This window comes from Elephantulus edwardii, unplaced genomic scaffold (assembly GCF_000299155.1).
Source record: "Elephantulus edwardii isolate Elephantulus edwardi_28Jun2011 unplaced genomic scaffold, EleEdw1.0 scaffold00243, whole genome shotgun sequence".
In the NCBI taxonomy this organism is placed as follows: Eukaryota; Metazoa; Chordata; class Mammalia; order Macroscelidea; family Macroscelididae; genus Elephantulus; species Elephantulus edwardii.
Window position 1 is genome coordinate 3,513,575 of NW_006399993.1, and position 24,561 is coordinate 3,538,135.

General features: G+C 41.8%; 1 protein-coding gene across 1 annotated transcript in view; it reads right to left on the reverse strand.

Moving 5' to 3' along the window:
- LOC102865356 (chromosome unknown open reading frame, human C1orf228) overlaps positions 1-24,561 on the reverse strand; it is a 50,403-nt gene that overhangs the window by 17,435 nt on the left and 8,407 nt on the right. Inside the window, exons 2-5 of the mRNA XM_006899024.1 lie at positions 20,352-20,420; positions 19,205-19,371; positions 16,789-16,985; positions 12,251-12,335 (exon numbers count right to left, since the gene is read on the reverse strand). Of these exons, the coding sequence (XP_006899086.1) occupies positions 12,251-12,335; positions 16,789-16,985; positions 19,205-19,371; positions 20,352-20,420 (518 nt within the window). The remainder of the gene's footprint in view (positions 1-12,250; positions 12,336-16,788; positions 16,986-19,204; positions 19,372-20,351; positions 20,421-24,561) is intronic.

Here is a 24,561-nt window from a genome sequence, read left to right on the forward strand (position 1 = left end):
ATGATAATTTAAAAAAAGAATAAAAAAAGAGGTGCAAATAAAAACCACAATGAAATACCATCTCGTGCTAGTAGCAATGGCAAAGTTTAACAGAACAGCAAGCAATAAATGTTAGAGAGGATACACAGAGAACTCTCATCACTGCTGGTGGGGTTTAAAAATGGTACAATGAAGGCAGTGTGGAATTTTCCTAAAAAAGCTGAACACAGAAATTCCATATGGCCCAGCTATCTTACTGCTTAGAATATACCCCGAGAAAATGAGTATTGAGACACAAATGGAGATTTATACACCAATGTTCATAGCAGCATTCACTATCACAAGAAAATCTGGAGGACAACTATCTGGCCAACTGACTGGAAGAGATCCATATTTATTCCCATTCCAAAAAAAGGTGACCTGACAGAGTGTAGAAATTATCAAACAATATCACACACTAGCAAAATCCTGCAGAAGGTTATTCAGAAACAACTGGAACAGCACATTGACAGAAAACTATCAGAAATACAGGCTGGGTTTAGAAGAAGTTGTTGTACTAGAGACATTACTGCCAATGTCAGATGGATCTTGGCAGAAAGCAGAGAATACCAGAGAAATATCTATTTGTGTTTCATTGACTATGCAAAGGCATTTGATTGTGTGGATCATAACAAATTGAGGAAAATGGGAATCCCAGAATACTTGATTGTGCTTATGGGAAACTTATACTTGGACCAGGAAGCAGTCCTCAGAACAGAGCAAGGAAATACTATATGATTCAAATCAGGAAAGGAGTGCTTCAGGGATGCATCCTGTCTCCATACCTTTTTACTCTGTATGCAGAACAGATTATTCGGGAAGCAAGGCTTTATGAGGAGTGTGGCATCAGGATTGGAGGAAGACTCATCAATAACCTATGATATGAAAATGACAGAACCTTGCTTGCTTAAACTGAAGATGACCTGAAGTGCTTGCTGCTGAAGGTCAAGGACTGTAGTCTTTGACATGGATTGAAGCTCAACATCAAAAGACAAAGATTCTCAACACTGAGCCAATTGGTAGCACCATGGTAGATGGAGAAGAGATTGAGATTGTTAAAAATTTACAGCTTGCTCGGCTTGATAATCAACACTCTTAGCACCAGCAGTTAGGAAATCAAAAGATTAATTGCATTAGGAAAACCTGGTGGCAGGGACCTCTCCAGGGTACTGAAAAGCAATGATGTTAGTCTAGAGACTAAGGTGCGCCTAATCCAGGTCGTGGTCTTTGTAATTCTTCTATTCATCAGTGAGCTGGAAAATGACTAAGGATAACAGAAGAAAAACTGATGCCTTTGAATTGTGGTGCTGGAGGAGAGTCTTGAACATACCACAGACTGCCAAGAAAACAAATAGGTCTGTTTTGGAGAGGGTGAAACCAAGTTTCTCCTTAGAGGCTAGGATTTTAAATCTCCATCTCACATATTTTGGGCATGTGGCCAGGAGAGATCGGTCCTTGGGAAGGACATCATTCTTGGAAGGGTGGAAGGACAGTGCAGGGGAGGAAGACCGCAGACGAAATGGATTGATACAGTAACTGGCAGGAAGGATTGGTGTGTTGGAATTAGTGAGACTGGCTCAGGACAGGGCAGGGTTCAGAGTTGCTGTACATAGGGTTACTATGGGTTGCACGCAACTCAACAGCACAAAACAACAACCACAATAACATATTCATATTATATGTAGAACATTTGCATTATATGCATTTAAAAATATTTCTACCAAAATTAATAAATTTAGGCCTAAAAAACTCCTTTCTATGCCTTTTAAATTTCTCTAAGGAGAGAGATCAATTAAAGACTACTTCGGAAGCTTTCAACTGCCAGTCATGATTAAGTCCTTGCCTGCCACTAATTCCTGGAATAGCAATACCTCTGGGAGAAAACTGTCATTTTTTACTTCAAAGCAATTATACATGGAGATAAATTCTAGGCAGAACTGCTTTTGGAGAAGTTATCCTTTCATTTTATTTTGGCCCTCTTAGGTTAAATGAGATAATCATGAAAAGAAATTCTAAAATCTTAATTCCATAAGAGAAACCTAAGAAGTTAGTAGGGATGGAGTCATTATCCTTTTCCTGGTTATTTCTGTTTCCAAAGAAAGAAGACAATAAGAATAGGCAGTTAGAGGCTCCTGCAGAGAGGGCTAGAAAGCCATTAATTGCACAAGTTTCTTTTCCACTTTTCTCTCTTTCTTTTTTTTTTTTAGGAAACCCAGAAGGACAAAGTGCATTTCAGGACATTTAACACAAAGTCCCTTGGGACACCCTTTCCCTGGGTGTACCTGCACAGATGTGGGAGAGACGTAATTTTAAGAAAGCAAATTCTAGCAGAAAGAACACTGCATTAAAGTATTGAGGAGAAAGGTGGGTGTGGTGTGGGGGGGCCGGGAAGAAGTGGAAAGCCTGTCTCAATGGACCAGGCACAGAGCCGCCATGACGTTCATCCCCCCACCAGGAGACACATATCCCACTATTGTTGTTAGGTGATGACTGACACGTTTCAACTAACAGATGCAGCCTTGGACATGCTCACCAGTCTATGCCAAGAAGTTTGGAGGACAGCAGCTTGGCTGACTGACTGGAAGAGATCCATACTTCTTCCCATTCCTAAGAAAGCATCAACTTGGCAGCACCTGTAGTGGTAAGAAGGGAAATCTGGTGGTCTAATGGGAAGAAGTTGTGTTGCAATTCCGAAGGCACACAGTTCAAATCCACCAGTTGCTCTGTGGGAGACAGATGGGCGATCTCCTCTTGTGTAATCAAGTGCCTCTGAAAAACCCTTGGAGGGTCAGCTATGAGTTAGTTTCAACTCAACAGCATATAACAACAATACAGTATTTGTGATAGGGTAATATTAATAAAGTCAAGATTATTTAAATTATGGCTTCTGAAATTCTGTTTCCAAGCTGCAGAACTGGTTAAAGCATCTAACATTTGTTTTCCCCCAGATCCTGTTTCAAGTTCTCTATAGTTGTGCAAAAATATTAACTTTAAGCTGTCTCTTTACCAGGAGGGGAAAAATATCTTTCCTAAATTGGCTTTTGTATCTTTCTCAGTCATATGTGAACTAAATCTTACTGTCTGTTGTCTGTTTACTAGAAACTATGTAAACTGTTAATGATTTACTTTCGCTTGGTACTAGCAGTTGGGACATAAGGAGAATTATTGCTTTGGGCAAGTCCAATATGAGGAATCTCTCCAAAATACTTAAGTTTGAAGACTAAGGTACACCTGTGTCAGAGAATGCTCTTTTCAATTACTTGCTATGCATTTGAGAGGTAGACAATGAGTAAGGATGACAGAAGAATTATTGATGCATTTGAGTTGTGGTGTTGGAGAAGAGTACTGAATATCCCATGGACTGCCAAAAGAATGAACAGGTATGTCTTGAAAAAGAGAAAAGGTGGAGCCAGAATGCTCCGTGGAGGCAAGGATGGCAAAGCTTCATTTCTTATACTTTGGAAATGTTGCTAAGAGAGGCTATTTCTTGGAAAAGGAATGCTTGGAAGGTGGAGGGTCAGTGCAAGAGAGAAGATCCTCGTTGAGGTGGATTGGCATGGTGACTGCAGCAATGGACTCAAGAGTATCAGAGATGAGGAGGACGGCACAGGGTTCATATCTGTTCATGGGGTGGTTATGAGTCATACTAGATTCAAAGCACTTAGAAACAAGAAGCCAGACAGTAAGTAGAAGAGGTGACCCATGACAAGCAGGGAGACTCCATTATGATGGGAAGAGAAGGAGAATGTGGTCTATTTGGTCAGGCAGGTTGGTAGATTTTGGGGAGATCGAGTTTTCAGTGAAGGAGGAGGTGGACTCCACAGAGGGTTCCTTCACCGCGGACACCCAGTGCAAGCTGATCAATGGGCAGGCATACTAAGTTTCCCCACTTTCTGTTTTTACCAGACTTCCCTCAACTTCACTTTTCCTACTCAATCTTCTCAGGGAAGGATGCCAATACCACCTCCAACCTAACCTGCAGTAGGAGCGGTAGAGTGAATATCTTTCTTACATTTTCCTTCTAAATAATTGTTTTTTCTCCTTCCTAATAAAAGTAAAGAGACTGCTGGTCATGTAGTTTGTAGGGACTTCCACTGCTAACCCTGGTGCTTCACATCTACCAGTCACTCCTCTCAAGAAAGATAGGCAATCTCCTCCCATGTGACTCACAGCCTCAGAAAACAAATGGAGGGTCAGCTATGAGTCAGTTCCAACTTGATGGCAAGTAAACAAACACAAACAAAACCCCAGTACCTGTCATAGGTTCCTAGCACAACAAAGATTTTCAAGAACTATTTGCTTTTCCTTTTAATAAACAAATCCTACACTTTGAAGGTCAGTTCATTTAACCCCTTGTTTATCACTTCCATCCACTCACTCTGTCTGGTCAAAAACTTCCTCTTTACCTGGACTGGTGCCATCATCCTGGGAGACTTCACCTTGGTCTTGCAACTTGGTATCTTCAAATGCTGAGACCTTCACCTATGGGCCTTTTCAGGCACTCACTAAAAGAGCTGAATTTCAGACCAGTCAGACCTAGAATACGATATTCTCCCGACACCAACGCTATTGAGCAGGTGAACTAGTTCCCTCTAGTGGACAATCATTGCACATGCATTCTCTATATTAAGAATTAGGTAAGAATTTCTTTTTAATATTACATTAAAAACACTTTTATGTAAGGTAGAGGCAGAGGAAGAGAGGAAGATCCTCTGCAAATTGGATTGACAAAATAACTACAACGATGGACTTGAACAAGGAGGAGATTGTGAGGCTGGTACAGGGTAGGGCAAGGTTCTGGTCTGTTGTTCATAAGCTTGTTATGAATCATAGTTGACTTGATGGCGCATAGAATAACAAAGAGTAAAGAAGCCCTGGTGGTGTAGTGTGCAATGTGATTGGCTTCTAACCAAAAGCTGGCCAGTCCAAATCCACTAGCTATTGAATGGGAAAAGAAGGGCAGTCTCCTCTCGTAACAATTTACAGCCTCAGAAATCCGATGGAGGGCTGCTATGAGTAAGGACCAACCGTACACCAGCGGGTTGTAAAGAATACTCTGAGGTGTCTGGTAAAAGAAGGCACCCTGGTGGCATAGGAGAATAAGGGTTGGGCTCCTAACCAAAATGTTGGCAGCTCAAACCCATCATCCATCCACACTGGAAGAACCAGTCTCCTCTGGTTAGAACTTAGTGTCTCAGATACTGGATGGAGGACTGTCATGAGTCAGAGTGGGCCCAATGGCAGTGGATTTGGGTTAATTTAATTCGGTAAAAGAGGAACCCTGCCCTCCACAGGTGAAAGATGTGGTAGTCTGTTTTCACAGATTATAGCCTTGGAAACTGGTATGGCTAATACTGGTGTGTCAATATCACCAGGGACCTCTGTTGGCCCAGTTGAAAGAAGCTGCACTGCAATCCTGAAGGCATGCGGTTTGAGTCCACCAGCTGCTCTGAGGGAGAAAGACGGGCAGTCTTCTCTGTGTGATTAACTGCTTCTGAAAACCCACTAGAGGGTCAGCTACAGGTCGGTTCTGACTCAATGGTCCACAACATTACCATGGTCCTACTGCGTAACTATGTGCTATAAAGTCTAACAATGTGATGTTCCCTAGAAAAAAACATCATTCTTGGAAAGGTGGAGGGTATGTGAGAGAGAGGAAGACTCATAATGAGATGGATTGGCATGGTGACTGTTAACAATGGGCTCCAATATACCACATTTGGGGGGGGCAAGGCTCAGATCCATTGTTTGTAGGGTCACTGAGTCAGCAATGATGTTAATAAGGCAAGATTAAAAGTGACTCTGTAAAGGTATGATTATCCTTACCTGATTAAGGGTAGGTCTCCTCAGGGGTGTGACCTTCACAGTATTTATGTTTGGACTCTAGCTATGAGCTAAAGAATTTTTCATCAGACTTTCCCTGTGTGATTTACAACTTCTAAAAACCTGCTGGAGGGTCAGCTATGAGTCAGTTTCAACTGTCAACAGCAATGATTATTTATCTATCATCTATCTATCTATCATCTAACGTCTAACTATCCATTCATTAGATATACTTCTCTAGAGAACTGAGCCCAAAACAGAAACTCTATGGGGCAATTCTACTCTGTCCAGTTGTTGTTGTTCTTTGCCATTGAGTCGCTTGCAACTCATAGTGACCCTATGTACAAGAGCCCTAAATGCAGTTCTATCCTGTGCCAACCTTGCCGTCTCAGACACACTCATTCCCACCACTCCAATCACAGAATCGACCCATCTCATCGAGGGTCTTCCTGTCCTGCGCCGTCCTTCCACTGTCCCAAACATGATGTCCCTCTCCAAGGACGAGTCCCTCCTTGCAACATGCCCCAAGTATGTCAGACGAAGCTTCAGAATCCATGACTCCAAGGAGGATTCTAGCTTTACCCTCTCCCGGACAAACCTGTTTGTTCTCGTAGCAGTCCATGGTATAGTCAACCCTCTTCTCCAGCACCACAGCTCAAAGGCATCAATTCTCTTTCTATCATCCCTATTCACTGTCCAACTCTCCGATGCATAGCATGTAATTGAGAAGATTATAGCATGGATCAGGCGCATCTTACTCTCCAGCCTGACGTCTTTGCTCGTCAGTGCTCTTAAGAGGTCCCTGACAGCTGACTTTCCCAATGTAATTCATCTCTTGATTTCCTGGCTGCTGTGACCAAGAGTGTTCTGAATCAATTTGACAGCAACAGGCTCTTTGGTTATTAAAAGAAGAATATGATATTCATTCAGCAGATACTTCTTATGCACCTGGCACATGTGAAATTATTTTGGGACTCAGAGTTTCATTGTTATCACAGGGGCAGACATTAAACCAAAGAGGTGATGATACAGCTTTGTGCTTCCTCTGCCTCTGCCAGTGTTAGTTGTTATTTAATAACTGCAGAGTGACTCTAAATTAAATCCAATATTGGAAGACGCTGAGGGCCATGACGTTGTGTGGTTTGGAGGGGTTCATTAGTGTAATTGAAGCGAAGCCATTTCCCCCCATTAATTTATTCAACAAATTTCTACTGAGCACCTACTATGGTCCAAGCCCTGAGCTGGGAAAAAGAGATAAATTAGACTTAGTCACTGCCCTGGAGTCGCTCTAAGGTCTGGAGGAGAAAGATATAAGCAAGTAATCATTAAAACAGTGTGTATGCGCTGTAGTCATTCACACACTAATTCATTCAACAACTATATAATGAGAACCTAATATATGTTAGGAACTGTACTTAGGATATAAGGATATCGTATTAGTTGCACAGAAACACTATACAGTCCATCTAAAGGGTAGTTATGCTTTTGTAGATAACCAGCTGAAGGAGGTATTAAAAAGTGGGGTGGATAAGGTGGGGGAGTCTGGTACAAAGGAGGGAGTGCTGACTTTTGGGGAGTTGGAGACAAGTGTTAAGAAGCCCTTAGGGAAGAAGTGCTTTAATAGACAATTAAAAAGTGAATGTTATTGTTCCACTGAGTAAAACATTCCAGATATCACGATACAACTTTTTTAAAAAAATAGTGTCTGTAAATCAAAGTGGATTTAAACCATTAGCTTATGTTGCTTTTAAACTCAGGCAGGAGCTCCTGTCTTTTATTATATTTTAGTCTGTCTTCAAGGCACACTTCCTTCTGTTCTAATGATACAGTATCAGAACTAACTGATAAGTGACCCTTCAGCAGGTTTTCAGAGGCAGTCAATCACACTAGAGAAGAATGATCATCCTTCCTCCACAGAACAGCTGGTAGATTAGAACTGATTGCCTTTGGGATTGCAGCACAGCTTCTTATCACTAGTCCACCAGAGCCTTAAGAAATGAGCTATTGTTGTTGTTAGGTGCTGTTGAGAACGACTCACAAAGACCCTATGAACAGCCAAGCTGAACCCTCCCCTATCCTGTGTCACCCTCACCATCTCTGAAACACTCAAGCCCATTGCTGAAGTTACTGTGTCAATCCACCTCATTGAGGGCTCCTCTCCTTTGCTGATCCAATTTGCCAGCTTGTGAATGAGAGAAGGAGGTCTTGGTTTTACCCAATGTACTCTCCTCTGGGTGCTTAGATTAAGCTTCTTAACATGCTTCCTCTGCCAGAATGCTCCCTCACCCCAAAGTCAGCAACAACTCCTTGTTGCTGGGTCCTATCTTTATTTTTGCCTCTCTACTATTGGTACCAGTATCCAGAAATTAAAAGATGAATTGCATTGGGAAAGTCGGCTGTCAGAGACCTCTCCAAAGTACTGAAGAGCAACTATGTCCATCTGGAGACTAAGGCGTGCCTTACCCAGGCATAGTCTTTGCAATTACTTGCTATGCATCAAAAAGCTGGACAATGACTAGAGATGATAGAAGGAGAACTGATGCCTTTGAGCTGTGATGCTGGAGAAGAGTACTGTCCTAGAGAGGGTAAGACCAGGCTGTTCCTTGGAGGCAAGAATTCTAAAGTTTCATCTGACATACTTTGGACATGTTGCAAGGTGGGACCAGTCCTTGGAGAGGGACATCATGCTTGGGAGGGTGGAAGGAGAGCACCAGAGAGGAAGACCCTCGATGAGATGGACTGATTCAGTGACTGGGGTTATGGGGGTGGGGGTGTCAGAGGCAGTAAGATTGGCACAGGATAGAGCAAGGTTTAAAGCTGTTGTACAGAGGGACACTATGAGTTGCAGGCGGCTCAACAGCACATAACAATAACAACTACATACTCTATCCCTTCACTGACAATTCCTCCCCAACTGGTAATCAATAGTAATTTCAACATGATGCTACTTTCAACAAACAAGGCCCACATATCCACACACTCCTGTAGGGGTCAAACAAACACAAAACTGATACCACTGCTGAAGGAACGAAATGAGCAAGATAACACACTCTTAAATTGGAAGCGAGTCTCCAGACCTTTGTTGATTTCCCCCAGATCTCACTTGTGTGTGCACTGATGCTCAGATATTTCCTGCTTCATGGTCCTCCCTGTCCTGGCCTCCTCAGTCTAGTTCCTTCTCTCTTTTGGAAGTGATATAATTTTCCTTACCCAGGCACTTCCCATTCTGTCCATTCTTTCTCCTTTAGGACCTCACATGCCTAGCTACTCTAGCATATTTTTGTATTTTTGTTATCTGAGCAAATGGAAAGGCCTTGTACCTGGGGTATAGCCTCAGGTCTTGCCGTGGTTCTGGCGCATGTGGCCATATCTAATCTGTCTGTCTGACGCAGAGCTCGCTCTCCCTCCGCCACTCACCTGTTCAGGTCACATTCCTATGGCTGCCGACTAAGATGGTGCCAACTATGTTATTTGGCCTTTAAGATGCTCATCCATCAAGCAACAAATGCTGGTGAGGTTGTGGAGAAACTGGAACCCTTATTCACTGTTGGTGGGAATGTAAAATGGTACAACCACTGTGGAAGGCAGTATGGCACTTTTCAAAAAGTTGCAGATATAATAGTCTATGTGTTTCCTACTGCCAAAGGGGCCCTTTAGAGTAGTGAGAGAAGATCTTCACCCTGAAACCCACAGCGTCCCTTTTCAGCAGGAAGTAGCTAAGAGAATACGCCATCCCCTTTTCCTTATGACTCAGGGTGAAGTCTCTCTCAGGGAGGAGTGATAGGGAATGGCAAAGGACACACTGACAAAGAAGATTAATCAGAACTGGCTTTGACAAGCACTGTGGCATTTGGACAAGAACAAACTGGGAGGAGGGTAGAGAGAATAGTGCAACAATGAATGAGTGGAAGCCCAAAATCTCTGTAAATGTTTATGAAAATTAATAAAATATAATTATAGAAACAAACAAACAAACAAAAAAAAAAAACAAAAAGTTGCAGATAGAGATACCATTTGACCCAGCAATTCCACTACTGGGAATATATCCCAAAGAGACCATAACTGACATCCAAGCAGATATATGCACACCCATGTTTATCGCGGCTCTGTTCACAATAGCAAAGAGTTGGAAACAACCCAGGTGCCCATCAACAAACGAATGGATAGAGAAGCTGTGGTATATAGAATACTATGCTGCATTGAAAAACAGGGAACTCATGCAATATTATTCAAAATGGGTGAGCCTGGAGGACATTACGCTGAGTGAAATATCTCAGTCGCAAAAGGACAAGTATTGCATGGTGCCACTGCTGTAAAATGGGACTGATATCAGGGTTGTGGTTAAGACTGAGGAAAACTGGATAAATTGTGTATACTGCACTGAAACAGATGAGGGAGAGAATAATTTAAAAGTGATGTATGATAGGGTATTATGGTTATCACAAGAGTCCACAATTAAGGTTGCATAGTGGAATGTACTTGGGGTGGTGAGAGGGGTGTGGGGGGGGATTGTGTACCAGGGAGGGAGTGTTTCTTTTACTTTTCAAAGAAAAGAGTGGACTTGGGGGCGGGGGAGGGCTGGGTGGGGAGAGAAGTGGAGCAATGAATGAATGGAAATCCAAAATCTCTATAAATGTTCATTAAAATTATTTTTTTTTAAAAAGGATGCTCCTCCATTAGGTCCTAACTGACTTTTCTCGAGGATCCTACCTAAACTTCAACCGAATGATCTACCCAACATTCACCAGACACCTCCTGAACTTCCGTACATTTTTCTCTCATTTATTGCTGCCAGGTCAGAACTGATTCCTAGCTGACCTTCCAGGAGGCTTCCAAGGCTGTAAATCACATGAGAGGAGATTCTCTTTCTCCCTCAGAGTGGCTGCTGGATTCGAACTGCCAGAGAAGAGTGACCTCAGAGTTAGCAGCGGAATTCTATGGGCTATCCCACCACCACTTCCTGCCTTATCTACACATTTGCTTATACCAGTCTCCTTCCAGAATGTCTTCCTTTGCTCTTTCCTACATTCTAAAATTCTTCCCACTTCCTATGACTCAGTTCAAACACTACATTTTTGGTGAACCCTTCCTTGTTCTATCCTGTTAAAACAGTATCTCCCTTATCTGATTGAACTCATATAGGGAAAGGAAAGGAAATAACATCTCTTAACATCTGCAATATGCTGCATGATAAAACATAAGCTCAGTTAGGTAGATTGAGTTTGAATCCAGTTAGCTGTTTAACCTTGGGAAGGATGCTTTAGTGGGTTGAATGATGGCCCCCCAAAATACATGCCCACATTTTGGAAACTGTGAATGTAATCTTATTTGGAAAAAAAGTCTTTGCAGATGTAATTATGTTAAGGATCTCAGGATAAGATCATCTTGGATTATCCAGGCAAGTCTAAAATTCAATGACAAGTGTCCTTATAAAAGACATAAAAAAAAAAGACATATGGAGGAGAGACACAGGGAGGAGTAGGGAGGCCATGTGGAGATAAAGGCAGAGACCGGAGCTAAGTAGCCTAGGAAGACCTTGAGCTACCAGAGCCCATGAAACAAGGACCATTCTCCCTCAGAATCTCTGCAGGAATGTGGCCCACATGATGTACGGATTTGAAACTTTCAGCCTCTGGAAGGGTGAGAGAGTGGGAGAATACATTTCCATTGTTTCAAACTACCATATTTATAGTAATTTCTTAGAGCAGCCCTACAAACCAGTGTCTCTGGATTCAATGTTTAATCTAAAAATGCACAGAAATACTCACATCCACCCTTTATTCACTTAAATATGCAAATGCTTAATAAGTGCCATGCTCTGTATTCTTGTTATTTTGAGAATTGAATGAAATGATGCATAGAAAGGGGCTGGTGTTCAGTAAATGAAAATTTATTAAAACTGTTATCCAATTGAGTTTCTTAGAAGAATAAAGATATTCCTTAGAGTGTTTCTGATTAAGAGGGGAAACATTATATGAAATTTGGAACTATTTGCAATCCTGAACCCAGACAGACTCTAAAGGTTGTTAAAGCACTATATGGATGATTTGAAGCACAGACTATTAATTCTGAGTAAGTTATAAATAAATATTTAGCCAGTATTTTTTTAATATAATAAAGTTATCCAGGTCATTCAGCAATAAAACTTTGTGACCAAGAGAAACCTTCATGGTTAGTGTGTTTGACTGCTAATCAAAAGGCTGAATGTTCACATATACCCAGAGATACCTAAGAAGAAAGGCCTGGCAATCTATGTTTGAAAAATCAACCACTGAAAACCTTACACAGTATAGTTTTACTCTAAGTGGAATTGTTATGTATTGGATATGATCCAGGGGCAGTTTGGTAATCAGCCTAGTTCTCACTGCCACCTTCCAAGATCTGGAGCAGACTCTGCTGCTTCGCTTACCTTCATACTGGACTTCCAGGTGCATTGTACACAGCACTTTCAGCACACAATCCACGATGCTGGGGTGTGTGGTTCCAATGATTGCCTGAGAAGACAGACAGAAAGAAAAGGTGGTTAGTTGTCAGAGTTTGTGTGCCTGGAAGAACTGAAATGCAGACTTTCAAACAGCGGGATGTCCAGAATGAGTGGGAGAGAGGGTGGGCAGTGTGGGTAATTGAATCTAGGCCCCACACCAGATAAGCACCTTCTTCGAGAGAGGAAGGGTAGAGGTGGACACTCAACCATCTGACTGAGGTTTATCAAGGCTGACTGTCAAAGGAGCAGATGCAATGTGAGGAAGGTTGAGTTTGACTTCTGCTCTCTTCATAAAGAGGAACTGTCCCCATCAAGAATCAGCAGTCCCAAAGAAATAGCTGCTTGGTCAGACACACCAACTTATGTGCTCTTGCACCTATTTCTATGAATCATTAAGTCTGTTAGCTGGTTATTGACATGCAGACTTTACTTACAGTCATGGGTTTATTAGGGAGATATATTGGAGAGTGGGGGAAGCAGAATGCAAGTCGAGGTTTAGCTCAACAATCCCAAGCCAGATTAACAAGGCACAATTCTTTAACTGTGACAGTCCAGGTTCAGTTCAGCAGCACAGATGCAAGAAGCCTCTGGTTTCCTCAATCATCCAGCAAACTTCATCTCAGGGTTGTTGTAAGTCAGCTTTTCCTTCAATCATCTACCAAGCAAAACTTTTAATTGTAGCATAAATGCAGGGTTCCTCTGGTTACACCTCGCCACAGTCTCTTCACAGCAGTGCCACAGTCTGCCACCATCACCAGAGTACCTCACAGTGTTTATCAGTCCCATAGCTGTTGATGATTTGCAAGACCATGTGTCCACAGTTTTGGTAGCTGGAGGTCATACCCACTAACCACCAGCGACTAATGTAATGGCTGGAAAAGCCCATTTTTAGGGTTTTTGACACCACAGTGCCACTGAACTCAGGAACCATGAAGCTGAGGATTGTTGGCTCAACCAGGATACTAATTGCTGCTACAGATACAGCACCAAGGACTGTGACCCTGGCTGGAGGAGGGAGAGAGAACACAGGGCAAGGAGAACAGAAGTCATCATTTGACTTTCGTGAACTCTGTTGCTGTTGTTGGGACCACTGAGTCAATTTTAACTCATAATGACCTTGTAGGATAGAGCAGAACTGCTCTGTAGGGTTTTCTGGGCTCCTGCAGAGCTGCACCCACTAACCTGTTGGTTAGCAGTTGAACACTTAACTATATTTTGCCACCAGAGCTCCTTTTTCTAACTGTTGTTGTTATGTACCATTGAGTCAGAAATGACTTATAGCTGATCCTTCAGTGGGGTTTCCGAAGCAGTTAATCACACTAGAGATGGCCCATCATGCTCCATCTTGGAATCTCTTCCGCAGGAACCTTATCCAAGCAGTCAATCCTTTTATGCTTCTGCAATCTTTACCCATGCATTGGTTTCTCGTCTTTAAGTATTTAAACATCCTCGAGTTCACCCATATTTAGTGAAACTGTTCTCCTATGTCTTTTCTACTTGCTGCGACCTCCTACTACCCCCCTTTACAACTAAACCCAAGTGGAGACATTTCTTCACCTTCCTCTATTCTTTGACAGGCTGCCATAGTGTCTGTCATTCCTCCTGCCCCAGGATGCTGCCTTCTAATGCACCAAAACTTTTCCTGCAGGGGTCATCTTTCTGTTCTAACTTTGTTTAATGTCCTTGTTGTATTTGACCTGGCTGATTACACCCCTCTTATGGAAACTCTTTTCCCTTGATTTTCACAGCCCCATTCTCTCCTATTTCCCCCTCTATTGAATTTATTGCTCTTTTTTCAAAGAGGTAAAGAGGTATATGGAAAGAATAAGGACTTTAGAGTCAGTCTTCAGTTTAAACGCCCACTTAGTAAATAGCTTACACTCTGTGTGTAGCTTTAGATAAGTCATTAAACACCTCCCTGAGGCTCAGTTCTATCATCCTTAAAATGAAGACTGTACTGTTGACTCCTTCACCTAATGTGGAGACCAAAAGGCATGTAAGTAAACCTGTAACTCAGAAGCTGGCATGTAGGAGGCACTTAATAAATGGACACTGTGGAGATAATGACGATAACAATCTGTTTTGCAGGATCTCTTTTCTCAGCCTGCCTCTTAAATATTAGAGAAGTTCCTTGGTTCTAACCATGCCTGTCTTCTCTTCTTACTCAGCACATTCTACCTGGAAGATATTCTGTGGCTTCATTTACAAATGAAATTCAAATGGAATTTCATTAACTTCAAACTGAACTCTTCATCTCTGGCCTCCTTCCGGAGCTTTTGACCTTTATTTTCTACTACTCAGTGGGCAGCTCTGCTGTATGTCCTGTGCAGTGACTGCTACATTGAGTAAGAGGGAGAATCCTTTCATTGTTGCTGGTGCCTCTGAATCAGCTCTGACTCACAGTTGCCCTATGCATAAAAGAACAAAACCCTGCCCAGTCCTGCACCAGCCTTGCATTCTCCGCTGTGTTTAAACTCATTGTTACAGTCACAGTATCATCTCTGATGGTTTTCCTCTCCTTCACAGACCCTCTCCTTTTCCAAGAATGATGTCCTTTTTAGGGATTGGCCCCTCCTGACAAAAGCCTGTTGTTGTTAAATGCCGTCATAGGCGTCTCATAGTGACCCTGTGAACAAAAGTCCTAGGCACTTGTGTGCATGACTTTCATCCTGTCTCCAGGTTCATAGGGTTTCTAGAGGCAAGCTATTTACAGAAGTGGATACCATTCCTGCTTTCCAAGACAAATGCCTCTGCATGTGAAATGAAGCCTCACCATCCTTGATTCAAAGAGTACTTTGACTACATTTGTTTCTAAATAGATTTGTTTGCTTTGGCAGTCTATGCTGTAATTAATATTTTTCAACACATTTCAAAAGGTATCAATTCTTCTTTGCTTTTCCTTATTCATAGTCCAACTTTCAGATGCACAGGAAGCAAATAAAAATATCATGGTTTGGGTCAGGTTCACCTTAGTCTTTAACTGGGCATCCTGTTCTTTCAATACTTCAAAGGGATCCTTGGCAGAAGATTTGCCCAATGCAGTACATCTTTTGATTTTCAAACTGCCCCTACGATGGGTGCTGATTGTAAATCCAAATAAAATTAAATATGACAACTCTATTGGGAAGTTTTAAAAGAATTTCCCTCTTCCACTCCCCCAAAAAGCAAGCATGGGTAGGGCCCACTTCACAGCTGTTAGTTCTTCCTCGGAAATAGACTCAAGAGTCAGTAATTGTTAAACAAATGACTCAAATTTCTCTGTTGCCAGTTTAATATGTTCCTCAGAAAGGAATGTGGGAGCAACTGAGGCCCCTCAACTTTCTTAGGTCAAAACCTAACTTCTCCCAAATCAAGCTGGTTTCTCCTCTTTATTTCTGCTCTCCATTGATGGTGCCAAGGCCCACCCAGCTGTCTAAGTCTGAAGCTGGTGTCACCTTTGACTCCTATTCTTTCTCAGAAACATCTATCCAACCTGATCAGCTCTATTGTCCATGTCTCTCCTACAGCTCAGGTCTTATCATTCGCTGTCTAAATTGTTTTCCTGCCTCTAGCCCATCCTCTGGAGCTGCTTTGAGAATGAAGTTAATCTAAAACCTAGTTTTTGAACCTCTCTCCTCTCTGAAGGGAGCTCTGGTGGTTTAGTGGTAAGGAGATACACTGTCAACCCAAAGGTACATGGTTTGAATCCACCAGTTGCTCCGTGAGAGAAAGATAGGCAGTCAACTTCCCTGAGATTTACTTCCTCTGAAAATCTGCTATGAGTCAGCTCCAACTTGATTGTACCTAACAATAACAACAATTCCCTCTGAAGTGAGTTCTCGTCGCATACTCTACAGGGAGTTACCTTGCAAACCCAAACATTTGTTGATTCAAATCTATCAGCATCTTCTCAGGAGAAAGATGGACAATTTCCTTCTGTGCATTTTATAGCTTCCAAACATATATAGGAAGTGAGCTATGAATCGGTTCTAACTTGAAGGCAATGGGTTTTTTTATTCCCCACTTATTAGGCACAGTGTTTTAATACTCCAAATAGGATTACCCTTACATGCTAAGACATTTTTTGAGAGGAAGGCATGAGGCAACAAAAAAAGAGCTTTCCCAAGCACTGGAGACCTGGGCCTCTCATGCTGTGCTGTCTACAAATGCACTATGATTCTTTCCCTATCAAATTGACTCCTTTAATCTTTCCTGTACTCCTTTCATCATCCTTGTTGCTTGTCTCAACCACTTTTAAGTCTGCCAGCATCTTTCTGATCCTTAAGTAAACAGGACAAATCACTCTGCTGGGAGGCATGAACTCTGCCCTGCCGTGGCCTTCTGGAAGTAATGCTGATTGAACAGTAGACATGTGGTGGGGGCTGAGCTTTGCTTTTCATGCTGAGTGGAGTGCAACTGCGAAAGGCAATTGTCAGATTACTGTCCTGGAATCAGAACCACAGGACCATGCAGCCCTGGCTCACCTGGGCAGTCCTGAGAGTCTGCAGGGACAGCTGCTGAGCTTTGGGGGAGGTGCAGTGTAGCAAAGCTATTAGACCTTTGTACACTTGATTCTGGTACTTAGGATTACCATGGACCAAAGCATCCAACAGAATCTGCACCTCCTCTTGGGTATCTTCTGACGTAGACTTGGCTAAAAATTCTGCTATGGATCGGACACCTGAGCAAAGAAGAGAGGAAATGCTAAATGAGAAAGAATTAAAGAAATCAATCCCCTCCCAAGATTATATAATACGAACGAATATGATTAAGAGCTGTTCAGCCAAGGCTGTTCAACCAAAGCAAAATTGAGGCTCAGTCTTCATTATGCTCTTGTTTTCCAGAAATCTATGTTCCTGGAGGATTCTGTTTCAGTTTAGACATGCCAAGAGTTGTGTTTTAAGATGGCTCTGCAACATGGGCAAAGGAAACAGGTATTTGATTCTGTATGACAAGAAGTGCTGCTGTTGTAGTATGTAATGTAGTATGTAATGACCTAAAGGTCAGCAGTTTGAAACCACTGGCTGCTCCACAGGAGGACAGGCAACTATCTCCCAGGAAGGTATACAGTCTCAGTTCCCACTGACTTGACAGCAATGGGTTTTTAAATAACAAACATGAAAACAACTATCAATAATTTATGTGTGTTTTTTAAAAAAATATTAATTACTTAATCCTAAAAGCTTTATTGAGAGAGGGAGATGTTAGTCTCATTTTACAGATAAAGACATTAAGGCTCAGAGAAGCAAATTATGGGGGAAACTGAGGCAAAAATCATGATGACAGTGTGTGTAATACTTTGATAGAGAGATAGGAGATGAGGTCTTTTACATATCTCAGTCATAGCACTTAAAAGATTATAGTGGGTTTCTCTTTCTCGTTATATTGTAAGCTCTTTGAGGACAGGGATTGCCATTTTAAAAATTTATATTTTTATCCCTGGTACCTTAATACATACCTAGAACATACCTGATTTGCTGTTTGGTACCGTTAAATATGGTATTCAACAATTTTATTCTAGAGCTATTAACAATTGATTCCAAAATATTTTAGGCAATTGTTCAATAGATTTTTGTTGAATGGATACAAGAAATAGGATGCATTTAAAAAGATGGAAACGTGGAGGTGTTTGAGGGAAAAGGAAAGAATTTGTCCGAATTTGTACTAGAATTTTGTAAATAAACTAGTGGAAGGGGGGAAATGGAGACGTGTATTTCTAACTACCATGGAAAGCAAACAATCAGGGTGATCACAAGCCGGGCTTTCTGTGTTATCACAGACAAGATCTAATTTGGTCCACTGTACAAAATATTTCCTTTTTTTTTTTGTCAATTATTCCATGTTATTTTAATCTATAACCAGCACCCTTGGTCCCAGCAGTGAGGAGATCAGAAGACATGTTGGGCAAGTCCACTGTCAGGGACCTCTCCAAATTCCTGAAGAGCAATGATGTCAGTTTGAAGACTAAGGTGAGCCTGATTTAGGCTATGGTCTTTTCAATCACTTGCCATGGTTCTGAGCACTGGACAATTAGATAAAGATGAGAGAAGAATTGATGCCTTTGAGTTATGGTTTTGGAGAAGAGTAGCGAAATCCCACGGACTGCAAAAAATCAAACAGGTATGTCTTAGAGAAAGTGCAGAATGTTCCTTGAAGGCAAGGATGACCAAGTTTCACCTCACATACTTTAGGCATGCTACTAAGAGGCTTTTTCCTTGGAAAGGGACCTCATGCTATGAAAGGTAAAGGGTCACCTGAAGAGAGGAAGCCCTCAGAGAAGATGGACTGACACAGCGACTGCAGTAATGGGTTCAAGTGTGTCAGAGATGGTGAGAATGGCACAGGATAAGACAGAGTTCAGATCCCCCGTTCACAGAGTTGCCATGAGTCATACTCAACTCAATAGCACCTAACAACAACAAAGATGAAATCTATGATTTGGAACCTTGCGACATTCTTGTAAAATGTAAACCACTCTCAGCAAACAATGGATATGGCAAAGATATGGTTTGCTCTTTACTGTATGCCAAATATAATTTGATGAAGTTGTTACAAAAAAAAATATTATTCGAAGATCAAGAAAGACCTGGGTGACATGACGATGACAAGCTCCTTTTCTGGCCTCACCTCTGGCCCTGGTGGGGCCACATTTTCTTCCCTAAGCTCATAACCAGAGTTTTGTACATGTTTCTTTTTTTTTTTAAATATAAAGATTTAATAAAATATAAATGTTACAAACCCATTTGCCCACAACCCAGCTTAATAAAACAACAAAATATTTCCTGAGCTAACAGCTCCCTGATGGGTTTGTCTTTATATCCGTGGTGGCTGCTGTCCCGTTTCACCCAGGTCCCTAAGGAGACATGGGACTCAGCACCCTTTTTTTCACATCATACCTACCATAGCTTTCACAAATGAGCTCCTTATACTTCCTGCCAGAGTTTGCAATAAGCTGAAGTAACTTGATGGATTCCTTCTTGTCCTCCTCCTTGATCTTCTCCAGCCCAAGGATTTCCAAGAGTGTTAGGACACCTCCAACCTCAAGGAATTCTATAAGGTACCGATTACTGTCCGGAAGGGAGAGAAGAGTAGAAACAACACGCTTGTCAAGTCCCTTGGTACGAAGGCCTCTCAGGGTCCTTTCTTGACATACTTTGCCTTTCTATGTAGGAAAATCCTCCCAAATAGGTAAAGTCTGGAAATTCTTCCTTCCAGCAGAAGAAAGTAGTACAGTGACATTACTTATTGGTTTTTTTTTTAAAATTTGTATTTATCTTGAGATTTCTAGCCTCTGTTCCTCATTTTTCTTGTAATAATATCTCATTTGTCCTCTGGGGTATCCATTCACTACTTATGGGGCATGTGGTTTGCTGTTTTTTTGTTTTATTTTGTTTTTGCCATGTGGTTGTAGTGACCACATGATTTAATGTGGTCCAATGAAGCTCAAATCCCAGAACGTTTTTAGGATCCTTGGGAAAGACGCGTTCTCTTTTTGTTATGGCTGAGCCATAAGGCTCTAAGCTGAAGCTTCTGAGTAACACAGTACACAGAGGCCTACAAACACAGAGCACAAAACAGAATTAGGGGACTGGGGAAAAGAGAGAGAAAGAGGCCAAGCACTGAGGCATGAAATACAGACTCTAAGTTGCTGATTTTTTCAGTTAACTCTCCATTTTTTAAATCTAATATAGACTGGTTTTGCAGTAATTTGCAACCAAGAGAGTACTGGCTAGGCCTCTCCACCATATTTCCTTTCCTGAAGGGAGGTCCCTCCAGTTACATTCCAGTAACTTTCTAATATATCTATCATTTTGCCTTCATAAAAAGAGAGAGAGCATTGGCTCGTGACATACCAATGGACAACACGAGATGGAGGAACACCTAGAGCAGGACCATGGTTGACTCAATCTCTGGGCTCGTCTTGAGGGCTCTGGGGCACTCACTGATAGCTAGAGATGGTGGTTTCATGTGCTATGCAGGCCAAGGGCATCATAAGCCCAATGTGCCACTGATACCCTAGTCTCTCTGGAACAGCCCTTGTACTTACCTGCTTACAGATGCCAAGAAGATGCCAATGGCTTTTAGGATGCTATCTAAACAACAGCCAGTCATGTAGCTGAATGACAGGTTAAAGAAAGCACTTCAGAGTGTTGTGTTGTTTTTTTGTTTTTTGTTTTTTCAGATCCTGTGCCTGCCTGAACTCTGGTAGCAACTATTGCCTGAGGTGACCACATCGCTGAATTGTGATCTTTCTTCTCAGAGGGGTCACCATGCTGATGAGGAAGTGGTGGCATGCATGGAGTGGAGAGAAGGGAGGGCAGGGAGGCATGCTTACTGCCTCCTGGAAGTTCTATCTGGGGTAGTTCAGCCACTGTGGCTCTGTTAGTACCCCTAGGCAGCAAGGAGGGTCTTGTAAATAAAAAAAAAACAACACATTGACAATGGAATGGATTGAGAAATTATAGTACATTCATACAACGGAATACTATGCAGCATGCAGGAGCAATGATTTTAAAAATCACTGCCTAACTTGAGAGGGACTGGACAGCATTATGTTAAGTGAACTAACTCAGTCCCATAAGGACAAATACTGTATAAGACCATTATTGCAGAAATAGGAAGTAACTAGTAACATGTATGAGGCTCCAAGGGGGGCAAAGGAGGGAACCGAGGTGTGACAGGGAGGAGTGTAATCACAGGGTTGCACAATTAGATGGGTGGAGGGTAAAGGAAATGGGAAAGATCCAGTATGAAAAACAGTGTGTACAAACTTTGTAAGTAAACCAGCATATAATAAAAAATTTCTTTAAAAAAACCCAAACACATTGAAAACTTGGGGTCAATTTACCAAGTGTCGTTAAGCCATGACTAGTGCATTCGTGGGTCTCAGCACAGTTTATCACTTTGCGCTCCATTTTAAAGAATTCTCTAAAAATAATCAGCTTCATCATTAATTCTCAATTTTGTACTTGCTCAAAAGTTTTACACTGGAGGTCACTATCTTTATGCGAGATGGCATGGCTTCTTAATAACAACAACAGGAGATGATGGAGAAATTAAACTCTGATTTAAAACAACCTCAGTATTTAATGTTATTTTTAATGTGAGCCTTTGCAAAAAAGCTTCATTGTAATAAAGCACCCAGAGCATGCATCAGCTCAGATACAAGGTATGAAATCAAGCCACAACAGAAAAGGAACCAGTCAACAATTACTAGGCTCATAACACATCACAGGCTCTTAGAACACTTAAGAAATTAGCTGAAATTATTGCAGCTCATGGATGACTGAGAGCTTCCAAGACTGATAAAGGCTAATGTAATGGGCTGGAGGTAATGGTGCTTTGTTGGGGGGTAGGGAGGAGGCAGGAATGAGGCAAATTATCTCTGCTGCACCCTGGTTCCCAGGATGCCAATAGAACTAGAGACAGATTGGCTCATTAGGAAAGGCTCTTTACTGCAAAAACAGTGTTTGCTCTGCAATCAGGCTCTCCTGCCTGTTGCAGCTATCAACCCAGGGTGCAATCTTTTTCTTCCTCCATTGTTTCCACCCCATCTCCATCTCTCATTCTCCTCCTTTTTTCAGTTACCAGTTGGCTGGCCTCCTTTCTCTGTCTCATGCTAGCCTTGTTTCCAGGATGTGGGTGTATGCAATTGAGTAGATTCCAGCTCACAGTGACCCTACATGCCAAAGTACAACTATTCAACAGGGTTTCCCAACATGTAATCCATAATTTTCTCCAATGGGGTGGCTGGTGGGTTTGAACCATTCATCTTTTAGTTAGCACTTGAGCTCTTAAAAAGGAAATCACCAGGAATCCTTCTTCTTTTCATAGCCATTATACAGATCCATTTTCTAGTCTATTATTCCAGCCATTAGAAGGCTGCAACAATTCAGCAGTGGCTAACAAGTCTCCAGCATTTCCTGTGTGGCAGGAAGCACATGTGCACTGCTTTCATTAAATGAAAATATTTCATTCTCAAGACAGTTCTGCAGTGGGTGCTATTAATATTTCCATTTATCACATGTGGAAATAATCTCAGAGAGGTAATTGACTTGTTCAAGGTCCCAAAGTTAGCTGATGGAATCACCCTGTCTGTAGACAAGTGGAGTGAGTAGAGCCACTTACATAGAATACTATCTCCTGCCTACTGGCAAGAAGCTGCACTGCAATCCCGAAGGCCACCAGCTGCTCCGTGGGAGAAGAATGGGCAATCTCCTCCCATGCAAATGACTGCCTCTGAAAAGCTACCAGAAGGTTTTCAGCTATGGGTCAGTTCCGACTTGATGGTACACAACAACAATAATAACAACATCATGTAGGTGAAGCTGGATCTGTATTATCCATTGAGGGTAAGAAAGAGATACTGTAATACATTGGGTGGTAAATGGGCTTTGAGTCAGACAGAGTCAGTTCCTACAGAATAAGTTCTAACTCCTGGAGACCTAATTTATTTCAGTGTAGAACTACATATCATACAGAAGATTTCTGATGGCTGTGACCTTCTGGAAGCACACTGACAGGCCATTTTTCTGAGGCACCACTGGGTAGATTTGCATGGTCAAGCTTCTAGTTAGAGACTGTTATTGTTCGGTGCCATGGAGTTGACTACAACTCAGAGTGACTCTGTGGATAATGGAGCTGAATCTTGCCCTATCCTGCACCATCCTCATGGTCATCTGTCACCATAAGTTGGTCAGTTGGCCATACTGTGGTGGCTTTTGCTACCATGCTGGAAGTTATGTCACCAGTATTTCAAATACTAGTAAGGTCACCCATGGTGGACAGGTTTTAGTGGAGCTTCCAGACTAAGAAACAGGACTGGCCATTCACTTGAAATGATAAGCATCCCAAAGCCTTATTGATAGTAAAAGAATATTGTTGAAATATCTGCTGGCAGATGAACCCTTCATGCTGTAAGGCATGTAACAAAGCGACTGAGGAAGAATTGCCTTCTCAAAGTAATTGTTGGTGTTAATGTGCCATCGAGTTGACTATGACTCATAGTGACTCTGTAAAAAATAGCTCTGAACTTTGCCCTATTCTAAGCCAAGCTCACCATCTCTGACACTAATGGCTCCACTGTCATAGTCGTCATAGTCACTGTGTCAATCCATTTCACCCAAGGTCTTCTCCTTCGCTGACCCTCTACCTTCTAAGCATGATACCTTTCTCCAAGGACTTGTCCCTCCTGTCAACATGCTCAGAGTATGTGAAACAGAGTTTCAAAATGCTTGCCTCCAAGAACCAACATGCTTTCACCCTCTCCAGGACAAACTTGTTTGTTCTCTTGGCAGTCCATGGTATGTTCAACACTCTTCCTCTTCTGTCATCTTTAGTCATTGTCCAGGTCTCAGAGGCAAAGCAAACAACTGAGAACATGGCCTGGATCAGGTGCACCCTAGTCTCTAGAGTGATACTCTTGCTCTTTAGCCACTCTGGAGAGGTTCTTGACAGCATTTTCCCAAAACAACTCATCTTTTGATTTCCTGACTGCTGAAGCCAAGATTGTTGATTGCAGATTTGAGAAAAATAAAAATTGTTTATAATCTCAATCTTTTCTCCATCTAACATGATACTATCAGTTGGCCCAGTGGTGAGGACTTTGTTTTCTTGATGTTGAGATGCAATCCATTTTGAACGCTAAAAGTAGAGTCTACCGTAATGATGTGGATAATGATGGAAGTTTATTTACTAATGTGGCAAGACTTAAAATGAAGAGAAAGAGCTGCAATTGATAAATGGAACATAGAATGTATAAAGTCTGGATCTAAGAGAATGGAAAGTTGTAAAAAAGGAAATAGAATGCATAAAGATTGACACATCTTAGGCATTAATAAGATGTACTGGTCAAAGGTTCAGTACTTACTATTTGTGTCACCCAAGGACCCCTAAGTCAGACTGATCTAGTTTCAAAACTATTTCTGCTATTTTTTAGTAAATTATTCAATCTTTCCCCCCTTATCTTGCTGTATACCATCAAATCGGATCCAACTAGTAGAGGAGATTGCCCTTCCTTCTCCAGCAAAGCATCTGGTGGTTTTGAACCACACGCCTTTGGGATTGCAGCACAGCTTCTTTGCCACAAGGCCACCAGAGCTCCCTTGTAAATTACTCCCTATTTTCAAGGTTTACTTTTCCTAGCTACAAAACAGGATAGAATAAATTACTAAATTTAGTATTTGACTCAAGTGAGAATAGTATACGGAGTACGTAGTTCAATGACTAAAACATAAAAATACTCAATAAAGGTTAAC